Source organism: Dipteris shenzhenensis, chromosome 7, assembly GCF_047967505.1.
Source record: "Dipteris shenzhenensis isolate YYH24624 ecotype China chromosome 7, Dip_SZ_1.0, whole genome shotgun sequence".
Lineage (NCBI taxonomy): Eukaryota > Viridiplantae > Streptophyta > Polypodiopsida > Gleicheniales > Dipteridaceae > Dipteris > Dipteris shenzhenensis.
This window is the reverse complement of record NC_141602.1, coordinates 9,331,548-9,349,367: the sequence shown is the minus strand read 5'-3', so window position 1 is coordinate 9,349,367 and position 17,820 is coordinate 9,331,548. Positions and strand designations below refer to the sequence as shown.

Here is a 17,820-nt window from a genome sequence, read left to right as displayed (position 1 = left end):
TATCGATATTATTTTTTAATTGCATATCTGAAGTTACTTTCGTAAGTTAAGATCAGAATGTAGCATAATGTAGAATACATTTGCCTACATGTGCTGAAATGTTTCCATCTTCAAATATTAGATGGCATTCTCTCCTCTCCCTGCCCTAAGTCCGTCCCCCACCCCTCTTTCTCTCTCTCACTCACACACACACAGACATGCACACATGAATAGAAGTAAGAAACAAGAAGTCCAGGTCCCATGTTTTTCATTCGCTAATCGTACTTAGCAGACCATCCAGTTAGAGTCGTCAATGGGTGTGTGAGTATGGCTAAATAAAATGACAGAAACAAAGCTAGCATAGAGCTGTTCTCACACAACTGCTTCTTATACTTCTTTATATACTTTTGATTCTGACCAATGGTGTTGGTTTGTAGAAGAAATTTTTGCTCCCTGGGATTCCATTAGGCCCATGTTTAGGTCGTCGAATTCAACAAGGTGTTCCAGGCCCGAGATCTTTACTTTCAAGGCTTATCGCTTCAGAATTATACAGAAGCTTTCCAATATCATTTGGAAGGTGCCAGCGTATTGAACATCCTCTGCCTGGCAAGTATTTAGTTGGCAGTAGGGCATCTCAAAGGATCCTTGTCAATGGACAGAATGGACGAAGATTACCAGTTGACATTGCAGGCATGCAGAGGTGTTTCTCAAGTGAGGCTCCAAGGAAGACGGGTAAGTTTTAAGAGGTTCCTCTAATATGTTTAGTGGCGTGTTTGTTTCAGTTTGTACTTTTTAGAATATTCATTAGTATATCAAGGGTGTCTTCTTTGTTGAGTGGCCTGGTTGTTGCAAGGATGCCAATGTTTCCCATTTTTATACAAGATAGTTTTCTACTTCTTTGTTCTGTTTTGCATTTTACCAGTTTCGGCTAGGACAATGGAGGGTTTAAATAACAATGGCTGTCTACAAGTTGGCTCAATTTTTAATTGTTGACGCACATCTACTTGCGTTCCCTTCTTTGCAAGGGTGTACTTTCTGCAAGTTCAAAAGAAAGTTTTTCACTTGCATTTAAGCTCTTTTCTTATATTCTTTGAATGCTTCTCCCGACGACCAGAATTTGAGAATTTCTACCCCAAAAACAGGAGAGAGCTACCAAAAGGGCGAGATGGTCAGAAAAGAGAATCCAAAAGTGGTATATTCTTTATTTTACTTATTTCTTATCTTCATTCATGTCTCGATGGAAAGCATTACTATGTGATATGAAGTTCCTGTGTTTTAAAATAAAGATCTATTCAGTTAATAGAGAGACTGTTACAACAAAGGCTGTAATTTAGCCTGATGGGAAAAGGATAGGAAAGTCATTCTTTTCAACTATTGAATGCTGTGCCTATGAACAGCCCATTCGGTTATGGATGGGGAAGTCATTCGTAAGTATTGCATGCATTATTGGTTAATTAATAAGAAAGGGAGATAGTTAGAAGTCCAGAATGACAAGTATTCCAGATATTGAAAGATCAACTTGCTGAAGTGTTTTGGCATAATTTTGGGTATTTCGCTGCCTTGCAGAAGAATCAAAGTCGGATGATAAAAAAGGCTATAATGATACAGCTGCAAGAGAACAATTAAGATCTTTTATTACAACGGCTATTGGCACCATTGTTGTTCTTGCCACACTTTCTCTTGGTCGAAATGATGCTCAAGAGGTCAGTTTGAATGCCTGGAAAGGCTTTCGGGTTTGTTTAAAGGAAGGTTTTTTCCCTTGAGAAACATAAAGACGGTGGTTGTTTGATTGACTGGCCCTCTTTGGGTTTGCTGGTACAGATTAGCTTTCAAGAGTTCAAGAATAAGCTCCTGGAACCTGGATTGGTTGACCGCATTGAAGTTGTGAACAAAAGTGTGGCAAAGGTTTATGTCAAGAATCCACCTGCACAAGCAGGAACAGGTGATGGACAACAGGACTTCAGGCACAGATCAAGTGGAAGTCAGTACAAGTATTATTTCTACATTGGGAGCGTGGAATCTTTTGAACGCAAGCTTGAAGAAGACCAGGAAGCTTTGGGCGTGGATCCACATGACTACGTGCCTGTAATATATGTTAGTGAACTAAGCTGGCAGCAAGAGTTTATGAGATTTGCTCCAACTGTACTTCTCATTGCTGGATTTATATATTTATCTCGCCGAATGCAAAGTGGATTTGGTATAAAGGGTGGAGGAGGCTTGGGTGGTGCACGTGGATTCTTTAGTATTGGAAAGGCACGAGTGACAAAGCTTAATAAGAATGCCAAAGATAAGGTTGGCTAATATTCCACTCTTCCTTTGAAAGTCATTTTCTTTTGACCTCATTAGCATATTATAATGACTAGAATTTAGGGGGAGTTGTAAGAATGAAAGTTACATTACATCATAGTTTGTGTCTTTCAGGTTTTTTTCAAAGATGTTGCTGGCTGTGATGAAGCAAAACTGGAAATTATGGAGTTCGTGCATTTTTTGAAGAACCCCAAGAAGTATCAAGAGCTGGGTGCAAAAATACCAAAAGGAGCTCTTTTGGTTGGTCCTCCAGGCACTGGGAAGACTCTTCTTGCTAAGGCAACGGCAGGAGAAGCTGGGGTGCCATTTTTATCGATCTGTGGCTCTGATTTTATGGAAATGTTCGTGGGTGTGGGCCCTTCAAGGGTTAGGGATTTGTTTGCTCAGGCAAGACAGGCGGCTCCTAGTATCATTTTTATTGATGAAATTGATGCTATAGGCCGAGCCAGGGGTCGTGGAGGCTTTTCTGGTGCAAATGATGAACGGGAGAGCACATTAAACCAGCTTTTAGTTGAAATGGATGGGTTTGGGACAACCTCAGGAGTGGTGGTACTTGCTGGTACCAACAGACCGGACATAGTGGACAAGGCATTACTCAGGCCTGGGAGATTTGATAGGCAAATATCCATTGATAGACCGGACATAAATGGAAGAGAACAAATTTTTCGGATTTATTTGGTGAAGCTTAAACTTGATAAAGTTGCATCATATTATTCTCAAAGACTGGCAGCCCTGACGCCAGGTTTTGCTGGTGCTGACATTGCAAATGTATGCAATGAGGCAGCTCTTATTGCTGCAAGGCATGAACAAAAAGAAATATGCATGGAGCACTTTGAGGCAGCAATTGATAGAATCATTGGTGGGCTTGAGAAAAAGCATAAGGTCTCTCTCTCTCTCTCTCTCTCTCTCTCTCTCTCTCTCTCTCTGATTCTGTCTCTCTTTGTCTTCCTCCCTTTTTCAGGTGTGTGATTGCTGGAATAAATAAGCTGGCTAGGATGAAATAGTGAAGTGAGATGTAGGGTATTATAAACCATAGCTAACAACTGGACTGTTTTACTGTCTAACTTTAATTGTCTTGTGGTGGAGAGAGAGAGAGAGAGAGAGATTAACGTCCTCGGGAGGCCTCGTGGGCCTATGGGACCAAGTAAACCAAGCAAAAATAACTCATACAAGCCTTGAAGGGCTGAAGCAAAGGGGGCGCTAGGGCCCTTGCTGAGTGCTATACTAAGTTAAAGAGCTCAAGAGCTCCAACAAAACTCAAATACAAACTGAAAGCTGAAAGTTGAGGCTCAGAAGCCGAAACCCGGCTCGTGGTGGCTCTCCGGTGGGCTGTGAGGATATACCGGATCTGCTTTTGTCGAGCTGCCTCATGCTGTGGCGGAGGACGTGGTCTCCTCGATCTTTGGATCCGATGGGCTATGTCAAGAGTGATGCCTCCTCTCTAGCGGTCGCCTCTAAGGAGAGCTGAGGTAGGCCAGACCTTGATCGTATGTGCTCTAGTCACTCTTCGTGTCGTGTGTGGTCCCTGCATCCCTCGCTTGGCAGCATCATGTCAGCTCTCTCTGTGGATCCATGCTGCCCTCATATCAGCTAGTACCTCCTCCTCCTCCACCTCACTGTGTCCTGGAGCTGACTCGTATGCATGAAAATCTGTGACATGCCTCTATGCTCTGTCTGTCTCAAACACCTGTGCCGCTGTCGCCTTATGCTGCTCTCTAATCTGCCACAATAGTGTCTCCCTGTGTCGTCGCATCTCAATTAGATAGAGCCCAATGCAGACCTTGCTCATGGAAGTTGATCAATCGTGAGAGTGGACCAAAGCCGTGCCTCTCCTGAAAGAGGCAATGGTATCTTCCCCGGATCTCATAGTATGTTGGGTAGATACATAGAAAATGCTTCTTTTTCTCAATCTCCTTGAGTGTGCATAACCTGTAGATCCGCTGTTCTCAGGGCATATATGCCTTCAGCTCTACCTGCCTCAGTCCTCAGCTGATGGGACGAGACCTGCATCTGTCCAATGGCAATTCTCAATGCATGTGAGACTCCTCTGTCCTCAATGTACTGGGGCGTGATGATGAGTCCATCCTTTGATACCATCAAGAAAAGTAGTCGTGATAGAATTGGATCTTGGTGGGGGACAATGAACTCGTGGTCCCCCCCAAGTCCGGGACGTATGGAGCTGGAGGAGGTCTAACCGTATGATACTGTTAATATCATCTCATGGCATCTGACTCGGGCATTGCATCCATGCTATAGTGAAAGGGTGGAAGCCGGTCCATTTGAATACTGTGGTTGGCAAACCATGTGGATATGAGTCCATACGAGTCCATACCATACTATATCGACCCCGCTCTCTGCTAGACATCTAGATGACTCTAGTGCTTGCCTCGGTAATTTCCAGTGGGTAGGGCCCAAACTTTGTGGAGGAATGCCACTGTCTGAAAAATGGCATCAACTTGGAGAGGTGTCATGGTGAACTCTGCCTGCACTATCTGAAGAGGAAGTGAGGGCTTACTCCGGATCATCCTAGCTCCGATAGTCACTTGTAGTCGCTCGAATCTCCTCCATTCTATCGCTGAAAGATCATTCCCCCCAAAAAAGGTGCTCTCACTAGTGTGTCCAAAAGCCAACCCATCGTCGATGAGAGAGAGAGGTAGAGGTAGGGAGGTAGGGAGAGATTTATTAATATCTGCAAAAATCTAAAGAGGCCCATGAGCATTGAGACCATTTAGTAATTCATCAATTGATCAGATGCCAAGGCCCAATAAAGGCAAGACATTAGACAGCAAGAACTCATATTGAATTCAGTGAAAATCAAGAACATTAAGTGCCATTTAAGGATAAAACATCTAACTAGAGTACAACATAAACTCTCATGTGAGATTGGCTTTTTAACCGACATCCCAAGGCTTGGGAAAGAGCTAGAATGTCCAAAGCCAAAAGATAGGAACCGTATGGGCTACTGTTATAATGTACATAAAAGTTTAGGGCTAGCCATATAGGTGTACTCATACTGCAACGTGGAATTGGTACTCATCAAAATTTCCATAACTAGCGTCTAAATTCAATCTGATATGGCTGTTTTTTTTCAAAACTGGGGCTAGCCCTGAAAAATTGAAGCAACTCACCTGCCTGTCTTGACTGTTGCATAAATAAACAGTTCACATTCCCACCATCATAATTGTCTCTTATGACTGAATCGGAAAACAGCCTTAACACAGTCCCAAATCTGGCACCCATTTATTGGCGTCTTCAGGTAGACCCCTCCATTTGACCAAAATTCCTTATGAACCGTCAACTCCTGACCCAATAACAAATGCTGGTTCCAAAACTAATTCACCTTCATCTTCAAGTGGAGCTCAAGTAGGACAAGTATGATCATTTTTCCCAACACACCTTTGTAGCATTCTAACATGACATACTCTGCACATCTTTATGTTTGAAGGCAAAGCCAATCTGTAAGCCAGTTTTCCTCTCTTGTGGACAGCAAGAAAGGACAATAAACCTTGGAGTCAACTTTTAAGTGATTTTTCAACCTGGAGTATGTATGAGGTGCAACCTTAGGTATACATAATCTCCAACAACAAAGTCCCTTTGTGACCTGTTTTTATCAGGATGATATTCCATTTTTTCATGGGATGTTTTCATATGGTCCTTTTTGCCCTTACAAGCAACTGATCTTGGACGGCAGGTACATTTGTTGCCCTTAGATATTGTTGGAATGCTGGAGTGGTTCATGACCATAAGAGCAAGGAAAGGGGTCATATTCATTGACATGTGGGGAGTCAATTATAACTGAATTCTGGAACACATAGCCAATCTAGCCATTTAGTCTGCTGGTCACAAACATAATGCCTAAGGTAGCATTCCAACCATTGTGACCCTTTCCACTTGCCCATCATTTTTCGGATGCCAAGCTGTACTCAGATTTGGGTTCGTGTCCAGCTCATTAATCATATCCCTCCAAACGTGTGAAACAAACTTGCTGTGCTTCAGCCAGCAGCCAGATGCCATCTCCCTTTGCCATCTATTGGGGCTTTTGGAAGCCCAGGCTGGCTGTTCTGACAGCCAGCTAGTTCTCTGCAGTAGCCTCTCCTGTTGGGCCTGCAATCCCTCACTTGCTTCCTCCTTCCTGCAGCAGGCTGCAGTAACTCCCCTTGCTTCTAAGTTATCTCAATTTTCTAAACTCTCCCTTTGCTTCAGGAGTCGGCCTTCTTCATCCCATACTAGGCATTATGTATGGCAGGATACTGTCTTCATAAAGAGATACAACACATCTAACACAAAGAAGATGGTATGCAAGTTCTATGCAAAGACATTGACTGGTCTGACTAGAACAGCTCCTCAAGTTCCAGCATACTTTTTATGGGAGGGAGGCCATGATACGAAGAGTTGCCATGCCATTCCCGAGGGGATCTTGGCATATTGAGGTACCCATCCATATATGCTGAGATTCGATCCCTTCTCCATCCTACAATCACCTATTAGATTGTTCAAGCTAAGGTGTTGATGGAGCTGCAAAAGGAGGGCATCGATGCAACAATTACATCATCCCATGCAGATACTAGGGATGTGGAGGGTTTGTGTGTGTTACTCTCACAAGAGGAGAGGCATGCGTATACTCCATCGACATCACAGGCACATACCTCTATTGCTTAAACAGGAGCATCATCGCCTGCACTTGCTAGTTTTGAGGCTCTCCAGACCCACATGTCTGAAGAAGCAAGTGGGATTGATCAAGAAGACTTGAAGGAGGCTTGGGAATGGTATGGATGCACCATAGTCTCCGATGGATGGATTGACATAAAGAGGAGGCATATGATTAACTTCTTAGTGACTTGTGGGCAAAGCATCGTATTGAGGGTGATCGATGCTTCACATGCCGGCATTCACATCATAGGATGTGGCCATTAGGGAGGTTGGTGAAGACAATGTGATGCAATTCATCAGCGACAATGGCTCCAATTGCAAGAGCATGGAAAGGAGAAGTATCCCAAGATTGTGTGGACCCCTGGTACTTCACACTCTTGATTTGATGATGGAGGATATTGAAAAGTTACCTTGGGTGTCACTATGGTAGAGCAACTAATGCAATTAGTGACTTATATTATTCATAAGCCACATGCGCTAGCCCTATTTGGAAGTGGGAGCTTGTGAGACTGACGAAGATACGATTTGGCTACATCTTCGTGGTTCCTGGCAAGTATGATTCATGAGTTATAATTTATTAATTATGATTCTTGAAATGATTAAGTGCTCTTCTATTGGATTTTGGAATAGAGTAGATCTAGACTCTAATGTCTACAGTCTATACTACTGCAAAATCCAGATTTCAAATTATATTTTATTCTTGACTTACAAGGGCTTAATTTTCATAGGTTGGTAAAGACCAAAGGGACCCTTTGTCGCATGTTGACTAGTTTAGATTGATTGGATCAAGGTTAACTGTCAGACATAACATGGAGGGAATTACTTTTAACAATCGTTTTTGGCAAGAAGCCCTCGGCATTCATTTTCCATAGAGCCCTTGTACTTCGTGCTTTGTAGCTTTAGCAATGAGGGTTGTACAATGGGTCTATTATATGAGATTATGTATAAGCTTCGAACGATAACAGAGGATTGCCTTATTCTCAACCAAGCAAGTTTACATAAAAGGTTTATAACTTGCAACTTTTAAGTACTAAGTTCTCTTGGCAATTTCTCTAGTACAAAGAGACAACGGGATGGTTGCTCGCTCTTACAGGAGATTTTTTGGGATTTTGAATCCTTCATTGCAGAACCTAGCTTGTCGCATCCTCTCACTAGATTGCACCTCAAGTCCAGCTGAGAGGATATGGAGCATATGGACAGGCGTATGAAAAAGAAGAATAAACAAGTACGTTCTTAGTTTGTACCTCAGGTCGAGACTGAGGTTATGTGCAGACATACACGAATAGAAAAGAAACAAGTAAGTTGTGGCCAGTTGGTTATTAAATATATGTTATAATAGTGACTTCTCAGTCAACTTGCGATTGGCAAGGGTAGACCATCACTCGTCACCCCTTACTTTGAATTGGGTGGTCAATTCCATCATACCAAAGTAAAAACCCATACAATCATTTTTGGGGGACAACCCAGGGAAGAGTACCCCTTATTCCTCCAAATACAATCATTTTAGAGGGACTTCTCAAGGCTGAGAACCTTTATTGACTCAACACAAAAACACATATCATATAGCCCAAGAATCCTAGTCATAATGCTCATCGAGAGAGAGGCCATGAACCTCAGCTATGGCTGCATGTATCTCCGTAGGGGGCTCTTCAGGTTCAGCTTGGTCTTCAGCAATAAGATTGGCATGGTGCTTCTCTTGTTCTGGGGGCTCTTCAGGTTCAGCTTGGTCTTCAGCAATAAGATTGTTGGCATGGTGCTTCTCTTGTTCTTGTTCTTTCTTCTTGAAGCAATTAGCCTCAACATGTCCTTTTCTCGTACAAAACCTACAAATAATATTCTACAAAACCCGCAAATAATATTCTTGTTGGTCTTCCATTTGCTTGTGGAAGCAATTGCATGATAACCAGCAGAGGCAAGAATGGCTTCTTTATTATGACGGTCCTTCTCAATGAGTAGAGCCACCATATCATCAAATGTGGTAGTGGCAAGGCGTAGAATTTCAAGAGTTTGCTCAAATCGAGGTATCCCGTGCATACTCTTCATAAGGACCACCCTCTTATCTTCATCATCAGGCGCGCTTTTCAAACTTGAGAGTTGTTGAGCAAGAGATTGAAACTTTGCTAGATGATCACTCAACTCTTCACTCTCTCTCTGAAATGCAAAACTGAACGGAAATGGGAGCTCTTGTGGGCGGTGACTGCTCGAAACTGTTAGATATCAATGCTCCACTCTCGTGTAACTACGCGGGAACGAGCTAACTCTACTTGTAAGCCCCCCATATGAGAAGAAGGCATTTGAGTAGCTCGGTTATCCGGTCGGTCCTGGTTTGGACACCAGATGGGGGCCATGTGTGGCCTGATGGCTAGACGGCTTCAGTAGACAGAGCATTTCTCGGGGCAGCCCACTCTCGGGTTGCGAGGCCCGTTTGGAGCCTGAGATGATCCCGGATGGCTGTGGGCCGAACGATATCCGTAGGTCAGTTGCTCTGTTTTGCACACCGGTTCTATCGTATGGTCGATGGCCTATTTCGGGACCGATCCCCAGTCGACCGTTTTGAGCGAACTGGGTCGGTCACCCAATTGAGCCTAACCGACTACGACTGGTGGCTATATAAGAGCAAGCCCGTGAAGCCCATTTCATCACTGGCTACAGCAACCCTGATTCCTTAGCATCTAGCCTCTGTCTTCTACTGTTTTCGCCACGCCATCGAAGCTTCTTTCACAGGAGCGCACGGTTGGGAGGCAGCGCCATCTATTGTATCAGTTCTACAGTAATCAAATTTTTGATTTTCCATACTATCTTGTTTTCTCTCTTGCGTACGAGATCCTGTTATCTGTTGAGCACAGACGTTGTATTATTTTCTTACATGGTATCAGAGCTTGGACTCTAACAAGAAGATTTGGTAGTGTGTTTCTGTTTGCGAGCAGATTGTGAGAGATGGCCCAGCCCGCAAGACTGCGAATCCCACCGTTTGGCGAAAGCGAAAAGTTGGACAGCTCTAACTATCCTCTCTGGAAGTTCAAGATGAAGACCATCCTAAGCGCATATGAGCTTTGGGACACTGCTACTGGGGTGGACGTGAGGCCGGTTTCGAAACCGGATCTAGCCAATGCAGGACAACAGATCGTATCAACTGCGGATGAGATTCTCGCGTGGACAAGAAGAAATGCAGATGCGTTGTGTTCTATTGTTTGCAGTGTTAGTGATTCTGTCATGGCGTTAATTCAACATGTCACTACAGCGGAGGAGGCATGGACGGTTTTGAACAATCAGTACGAGACTACGCATCAGACGTGGATTCAGAATTTGGAGACTCAACTCGCGAATGAGAAGTTGTCTGAGTCTGAAGCGGCAGAGAAGTTCATCACTAGGGTGAAGAATCTGCGCGATCAGATGATTGCGATTGGCATTACCATCACGAGCAAGAATCTAGCACGAAGGTGCATACAGATTCTCCCACCAAAGTACGACGGTCTTGTTACGGCGTTGAATACGCAGAACAGAAATCCGTCCCTCAACTTTGAGGATTTCAGCGCGATGCTTCTAGAGGAGGAGATGCGTCAAAAGACGAGGACTGGAGAAGACTCGGCTTTCTGAACCGGATCAAAGAAAGGTAAGGGTAAGGACTCTGGTAACCCATCTTCTTCTGATGATAAAAAGAGAAAGAAGAAGATTAAGTGCTTCTATTGCAACAAGATAGGACACAAGCAGAATGAGTGCCGCAAGAAGATTGCAGATGAGAAGAACGGAGTGAAGAAAGGTCAGCAACAGCGCGCAGGCAGTACCAATAGAGCTGTTCGTTGCAATTGAGGAGATTGGGAAGGATTAGTATACCTCTCTACAGCCGGTAGGGAATGACATCATGGTAGCAGTCGGCAATGATGCAAAATGTCCAGCAAAAGGAAAAGGTACGATTGCTCTCAAGTCAGATGGAGTTGTAAAACAGTTGTCCGATGTTCTTTATGTGCTAGATATCAAGAGGAACTTGTTGTCCGTTTCTGCGATCACGGATCGGGACCTCAAAGTTCAATTCGATAAGAATGGTGCACAGATCTTGGATCTTCAAGGGAAGGTCGTTGGTAAAGGTACACGGCGCAACAATATTTACGAACTCTCAGCTTTCAGTGCTCGAGCGGATGTGAAGAACACTAAGCTGTGGCATGAGAGGTTTGGTCATCTTAACCTTAGTTCTTTGAAGGAGATACATAAAAGTGGAATGATTGCAGACCTATCAGAAATTTCAGATTTGCTTGATGTATGTGAAGCTCGTATGATGGACAAGCAGCATCGACAACCCTTTCCTAAAGAGGCCAGCAGGGCAAAGGCTCCTCTAGAGCTCGTTCACACGGACCTCTGTGGAAAGATGGAGACGGAAGCCTTGGGTGGTTCCTTCTACTTCATGACGCTGATCGACGACTACAGTAGAAGGATATGGATATACTTCCTGAAGACGAAAGACGAGGCTTTCAGTAGGTTCAAGGAATGGCATGTAATGGTCGAGAAAGAATCGGGGAGGAAGGTGAAGAAGCTGAGATCAGACAGAGGTGGAGAGTTCACATCGACTGAATTCGAAAGTTACTGCAAAAGTCACGGAATCAAGAGGCAGAAACCCTTGCCACATACATCACAGCAAAATGGAGTAGCAGAACGCAAGATGCGCGTCATCTGCGAAATGGGTCGGAGTATGATGAAAGGGAAAGATTTGCCAAAGACTTTCTGGGCTGAAGCATGTAACACTGCAGTTTACATCCTCAATCATAGCTACACGAAGGCTGTGAATGGGATGACTTCACTGCAAGCCTTTTCTGGTAAGAAACCTTCAGCTGCACATTTCAGAGTTTTTGGATGTGATTGTTTTGTGCATGTCCCTGATGCTACCAGGACCAAATGGGAACCGAAGAGCCGGAAGTGTATTTTCTTAGGCTACAGTGAAGATGCGAATAGTTACCGTCTCTATAACCCTGTTACCAAGAAGGTAATTGTAAGTTGTGATGTGGTCTTCTTAGAACAGCCGCATCAATTAGAGGAGGATGCTTTCTTCCTAGACAACCAGGATCAAGATATCCATCCAGTACCGCCACCAATAGCAGACCGAACTCCCCCAACGGTGCTTGGGAGGATTCAAGACAAAGAAGATGAAGAAGAGCCTGCAGAACCACAACGGCAACGGCCATTCCCGAAGTAGGTAAAGCAGCTTTTGGACGGCAGAGAACCTCCAGCCATTGAGGAGGAATCATCCGAATACCGCCGATCCAAGAGATTAGAGGAGCAAAGAAGGGCGTAGGAACACTTGGTCAACTATGCTTTGATGACAGAAGTGATCCGTGCTGATGAACCCAAGTGTCTTGAAGAGGCACAGGGCGATTTTAGGTGGATGAAGGCTATGCAGTCGGAGTATGGCTCCATAATGAAGAACAACACTTGGGACCTTGTGGATCGATCATCAAAGCGCAAGGTAATTGGGACCAAGTCGGTGTACAAGATCAAGTACAAGTTCGACGGCACGTTGGATAAGTATAAGGCTCGGCTCGTGGCAAAAGGATTTGCACAGGTACATGGTTTTGATTATCAGGATACTTTTGCTCCCACAGCTCGACTAACCACAATTCGCAGCGTTTTGGCTTTAGCTGCCCAGGGAAGTTGGCCTGTGTTTCCAATGGATGTGAAATCTGCCTTTTTGAATGGAGATCTCAAGGAGGTATACATGGAACAACCACCAGGTTTTGAGATCCCCGATTCAGAAGGTAAACTCTGCAAACTAAAGAAGGCACTTTACGGGCTGAAACAGACTCCACGAGCGTGGTACCAACGAATTGATCCCTACTTTCTGCAAAAGGGGTTCAGGAGGAGCTCATCGGATGCAAATTTATATATCTTCAGAGAAGGAGGCAGGTGTATGATCGTGGTCTTTTATGTGGACGACCTTGTCATAATAAGGAACCATGAAGAGAAGATCTCGCAGATGAAGCATTTGCTAGGAAGAGAGTTTGAAATGACAGACCTCGGACTGATGCATTTTTGTTTGGAGATTGAAGTTTGGCAGGAGCCGAAACAGATCTTCATTTCACAGCTGAAGTATGCTGGAGAGATACTGAAGGCATTTAGCATGGCTGAGTGCAAGACAGTTGGTACCCCTATGGAGGTTGACGCGAAGCTCTCAAACGAGGAGTCATCACCACTGGTGGACGAAGCGAAGTACAGAAGGCTTGTGGGCAGCTTGATTTACCTGTGCAACACACGGTTGGACATCAGTTTTGCAACTGGTGTACTAAGCAGGTTTTTCAATAAGCCCCGGGAGAACCATTGGAGAGCAGGGATGCGGGTGCTGAAATACATCAAAGGCACACTTAATTATGGCATCACCTATACCAAGGGCAACATCTTGACCGGATCTTGTGACTCGGATTGGGCAAGAGACGTGGACAGCAGGGGATCAGTGACAGGGTACTGTTTCTCACTTGGATCTGGAGTTGTGTCATGGGTCAACAAGAAGTAACCCACAGTTGCTCTTTCTTCTACCGAGGCCGAGTACAAATCTACATGCTTTGCTTCTTGCGAGGCAGTGTGGTTGAGAAGGATTTTGGGGGATATGGGTGAGTGCAGAACAAGCCTACGCAGTTATCATGTGACAATCAGAGTCGCATGGCGATTGCAAAGAACTCGGTGTTCCACGCTCGCACAAAACACATTGAGATTCAATATCACTTTGTACGCGAGCTCATCATGGATGGAGAGGTCGACTTGGTGTAGTGTCCAACTTACAGAGAATGCTGCGGACATCTTCACGAAGGCTCTTGGAAGAGACTTGCTGGAGACGCATCTTCATCGACTTGGCATTGGACCGAAAAAGTAAGTTCACTTGCGGGTGGACATTGAGGGGGGGTGTTAGATATCAATGCTCCACTCTCGTGTAACTACGCGGGAACCAGCTAACTCTACTTGTAAGCCCTCCATATGAGGAGAAGGCATTTGAGTAGCTCGGTTATCCGGTAGGTCCTGGTTTGGACACCAGATGGGGACCATGTGTGGCTTGATGGTTGGACGGCTTCAGATAGAGTTGGCACACCGTCAACTAGGCTACATGCAAGTGCGGGAAGGCATCCCTTGACTGACCGCACCAAGGGTAGACGGAGCGTTTTTTGGGGCAGCCCACTCTCGGGTTGCGGGGCCCGCTTGGAGCCTCAGATGATCCCGGATGGCTGTGGGCCGAATTATAACCGTAGGTCAGTTGCTTTGTTTTGGGCACTGGTTTCATCGTATGGTCGATGGCCTATTTCGGGACCGACCCCCAGTCGACCGTTTTGGGCGGACTGGGTCGGCCACCCAATTGAGCCTAACCGACTACGACTGGTGGCTATATAAGAGCAAGCCCGTGAAGCCCATTTCATCATTGGCTACAGCAACCTTGATTCCTTAGCATCCAGCCTCCGTCTTCTACTGTTTCCGGCACGCCATCGAAGCTTCTTTCACAGGAGCGCACGGCTAGGAGGCAGCGCCATCTATTGTATCAGTTCTACAGTAATCAAATTTTTGATTCTCCATACTATCTTGTTTTCTCTCTTGCGTATGAGATCCTGTTATTTGTTGAGCGCAGACGTTGTATTATTTTCTTACAGAAACGCTGCAGCAGGTCCAAATATGCAAGGCGGTTCACCAGGACAGCTCCGAATTGCTTTAGCAAGTCACCATGCTAAAAGTCGGCTGATATATGTATGCTGGAAGCTTCAAAACAGCTCAGAAATGGCTCTGTTGAAGGGGTCTATGCAGCAGCTGCTCAAAAACCCTAAATTCAGCAATAGAAGGCTACAAAACAACCTAGAGGGTCTGCACGTGCAGGCGCACCTTGTAGGGTGTGCTGACCAGCAAGCAAGGGAGGCAGGGGCCTAGCTACATCTCCAAGAGGGCTCGAATGAAGGCGGCAATGAATGCAGGCTGTGGAAGGAGGTGAAAACAGATGCAAATGGCTGCAAGAGAAGAGACGGAATAGAGGCGGTTGCATAGGAGAGAGCTGAGCAGGGTTAGGGTTAGGGCTTGATGACGTGGTAGGGCGGGTTAGGATAGGAGTGACCTACTCTGATACCATGAAGGAAACATGGTGTGTGTGTGAGAGAGAGAGAGAGAGAGAGAGAGAGAGAGAGAGAGAGAGAGAGGAATGATACTCGAATGTATTACACCATGAAAGGCTTTCATTCATTTCAATGCGACAAGTGAAGTACAAGCCTTTATAGGCTAGACACACACAGTGGCACCAAGCGCATATGGGATAATTCCCAAGATGACACTCACACATCAAACCTCTTCTAGATCTCCTAGTACAACACATCACACAACACACTCTTTCGCTATGATTTCTCCAACATATACATGCACTTGCCAACGGACTATGAAACATTCACGCTAGTATCTAATCCTAAACACAGTCCAAACATGATTAGCAAAACCAAAATAAAAATCAGCAGGGGACTCACCTTCTAGCCAACCTCGAGCACGCGGGCTAGAGATCAGACTTCCACAAGGCTATGCCCATAGTATCTGGTGATCCACGTACTGCTTTCTAGAAAGCGTTTTGGCTAAATGTAGCCAACTAGCCCTATGCTATTGTTTTAAGTCCCCTCGCCCCACGTTAGCTTGCTTCCCTTAATTGTAGGCCCTCTTAACTCTATTGGATTGAGTGTACTAATCCGAGGATTAGCATCCAAGTACATAACATCCTTCTATGAGAAGTGCAGCGGAAATGAATGGAAGAGAGAGAGAGCACGCCTCACACACACACCACACTGAGAAGGAGAGAAAGGAGAGAGAGGCACAAGAGAATTGCAAGTGATCTCTGGAGAAAACCCGGCTACAACTGGGGGAAAACCTCGGAACCAACAGGCTGCTCGTCGAGAGCTCAGACAAACAGCTCAAGAACCACAAGAACGGGAGCTCAAGGGAGTGGATGAACTGCTCCACTACCCTGCTCCTCAAGTGCTACTCTGGGCTGGTTCTGCTCCTCTGCCAGGCACCGCAATGAGATGATGAAAACACGGAGGGGGGGGGGGCGACCAGCCTGCCGACATGGGCCGACCCACAGCCAGCAAGGGCAGGGCTGACCAGCCTGCCGACATGGGCCGACCCACAGCCCTAGGGGACCGACCCTACAGTCCTTCATATAGGGCTGTCCAGGCCCTAAGAGAGGTGCACCCCCCCTCAAAACAGGGGCTATATCCAGCCAAGGTGGCCGACCTGCAGGAAGCCCCACCCACTGCTCTACAGCCCACAAAAAGGGGCCCATAGGAGGCGCTAAGGGCAGCAAGGTGAGATGCACCTGCTCACACAACCCTTCACCTCACCTGAGAACATCCGTGGCCTACATGGCACCACATGAGGCACTAGAAACCACACCTACTCTCATGGGGGCAGGGCACATCCTCAACGCAGGCCCTCACTCTCTACCCTAGCCTCACTCATTGGGCGGGCACACCCACAAGCAACGCCCTCTCTCTAGGTGACATCAGGAGATGTTGACCTCTAACACCTTCCTCTCTTAGAAGTATTTACTCTTAAACAAAATCAGAGAAGTTCTTTTGCAAACGAATAATTGACTCCCAAGTTGAGTCCTCCTCAGACCTATCCTTCCAGTGGACTTTGAACTCCGGAATAGAGAGCTCTTTCAGGTTCATGTGGAACATAGATCAAGTCCTCAACTTCCATAAGTTTTTGGGCCGAGACAAGAGTATATCTACCCCCCAACACCTATTTCAGTCTATTGACATGAAAGACCGGGTGAATTTTTACATGTGGAGGCAATTCTACTTTGAAGGCAACCTCATTGATTTTTAACAAGATCAAGAAGGGTTCATAGTACCTAGGGGATAATTTCTCGACTAACTCCGTCCGTAGCGTTTTGAATCCATTCTTTGAGAAAACTGTTTGGGCGAAAGCCGTCTATTAGCATAAAGCGTGCTCTATCTTGAGCACTCCTAATAGATTCTCGTACAATCACTAGGATCTCTTGCATGTCCTTTCAAGAAATCTTTAGCTGCACCTAGCTGTATACCCTTCAATTCAGCCATCGCAGGATTACTGGGTTGATATCCATACATAAGAATAAAGGGGCTGAACTAGTAGCCGTATGCTTAGCATTATTGTAGGCAAATTCCATCATTGGTATGCACTTTTTCGTGTATCTTCTGTCGGTTGGAGACCCATAGAAAGCGTGCAAAACAGTGCATGTGTTCAACGTTCTCCATGCATTTGCATGCATTGGTGTTGGGATAGATGGGACAACTCCCCTCCTTTAAGTCCCCATACATAAGGGTGGACATAGGGGAGTGACACCTGCAGGACATACAGGAAAGAGAGCCCTGTCATATGGGCATATAACCAGCATACCATGTGGGCAAGAAATAGTCTGTTAGTGATACCTTGTGGACAGCATCATGCTGCCACATAGGCAGAATGATAACATGCCCTGTGGGTGATGGGCTGCCACATGGGTAGTATGAGAAGATCCTTCTTGGGTTTGGATGTGACCCTATGTGCAGGTGTGACTGCTATGGTACATGGGCCCTAACAAGGGTGGAACAGGGCTGGCAAGAAGAGGGCTTTTACAAGAACTCTAGCTGTTATGCTCTAGCCGAGATAGCATGACCTCGGATAGATCGGTGGGCATTTTCTCTTAGATGACCAACTTTTGTAATAGTTAATATGCGTAATTAAATGGTCAAGAGAAGTAACTGCCAAGGTCCTAGGTGAGGGCGTAATGGCATTGACTAGGTAGTTCTAATAGGGCTAGGGCCTAGGTGCATCTAAATGTGCAAATTGCCTAGGGGCAATTGGTTTTTAAAGGAACTCCAAGAGAGGGGTGAAAAAGGATGCATCTAAGTAGGGGCCTAAAATGAA

At 45.4% G+C, this 17,820-nt stretch overlaps 1 protein-coding gene across 4 annotated transcripts in view; it reads left to right on the top strand.

Annotated features, from left to right (window-relative positions):
* Window positions 1–17,820, top strand: part of LOC147899912 (ATP-dependent zinc metalloprotease FTSH 8, mitochondrial-like) — a 59,791-nt gene that overhangs the window by 11,253 nt on the left and 30,718 nt on the right. For 3 of the 4 annotated variants that reach the window (XM_087376987.1, XM_087376990.1, XM_087376989.1), the window contains 5 exons: window positions 417–711; window positions 1,094–1,171; window positions 1,546–1,682; window positions 1,801–2,271; window positions 2,401–3,168. In XM_087376987.1, the coding sequence (XP_087233113.1) occupies window positions 417–711; window positions 1,094–1,171; window positions 1,546–1,682; window positions 1,801–2,271; window positions 2,401–3,168 (1,749 nt within the window). The remainder of the gene's footprint in view (window positions 1–416; window positions 712–1,093; window positions 1,172–1,545; window positions 1,683–1,800; window positions 2,272–2,400; window positions 3,169–17,820) is intronic. The other variant, XM_087376988.1, reaches the window with a different exon arrangement.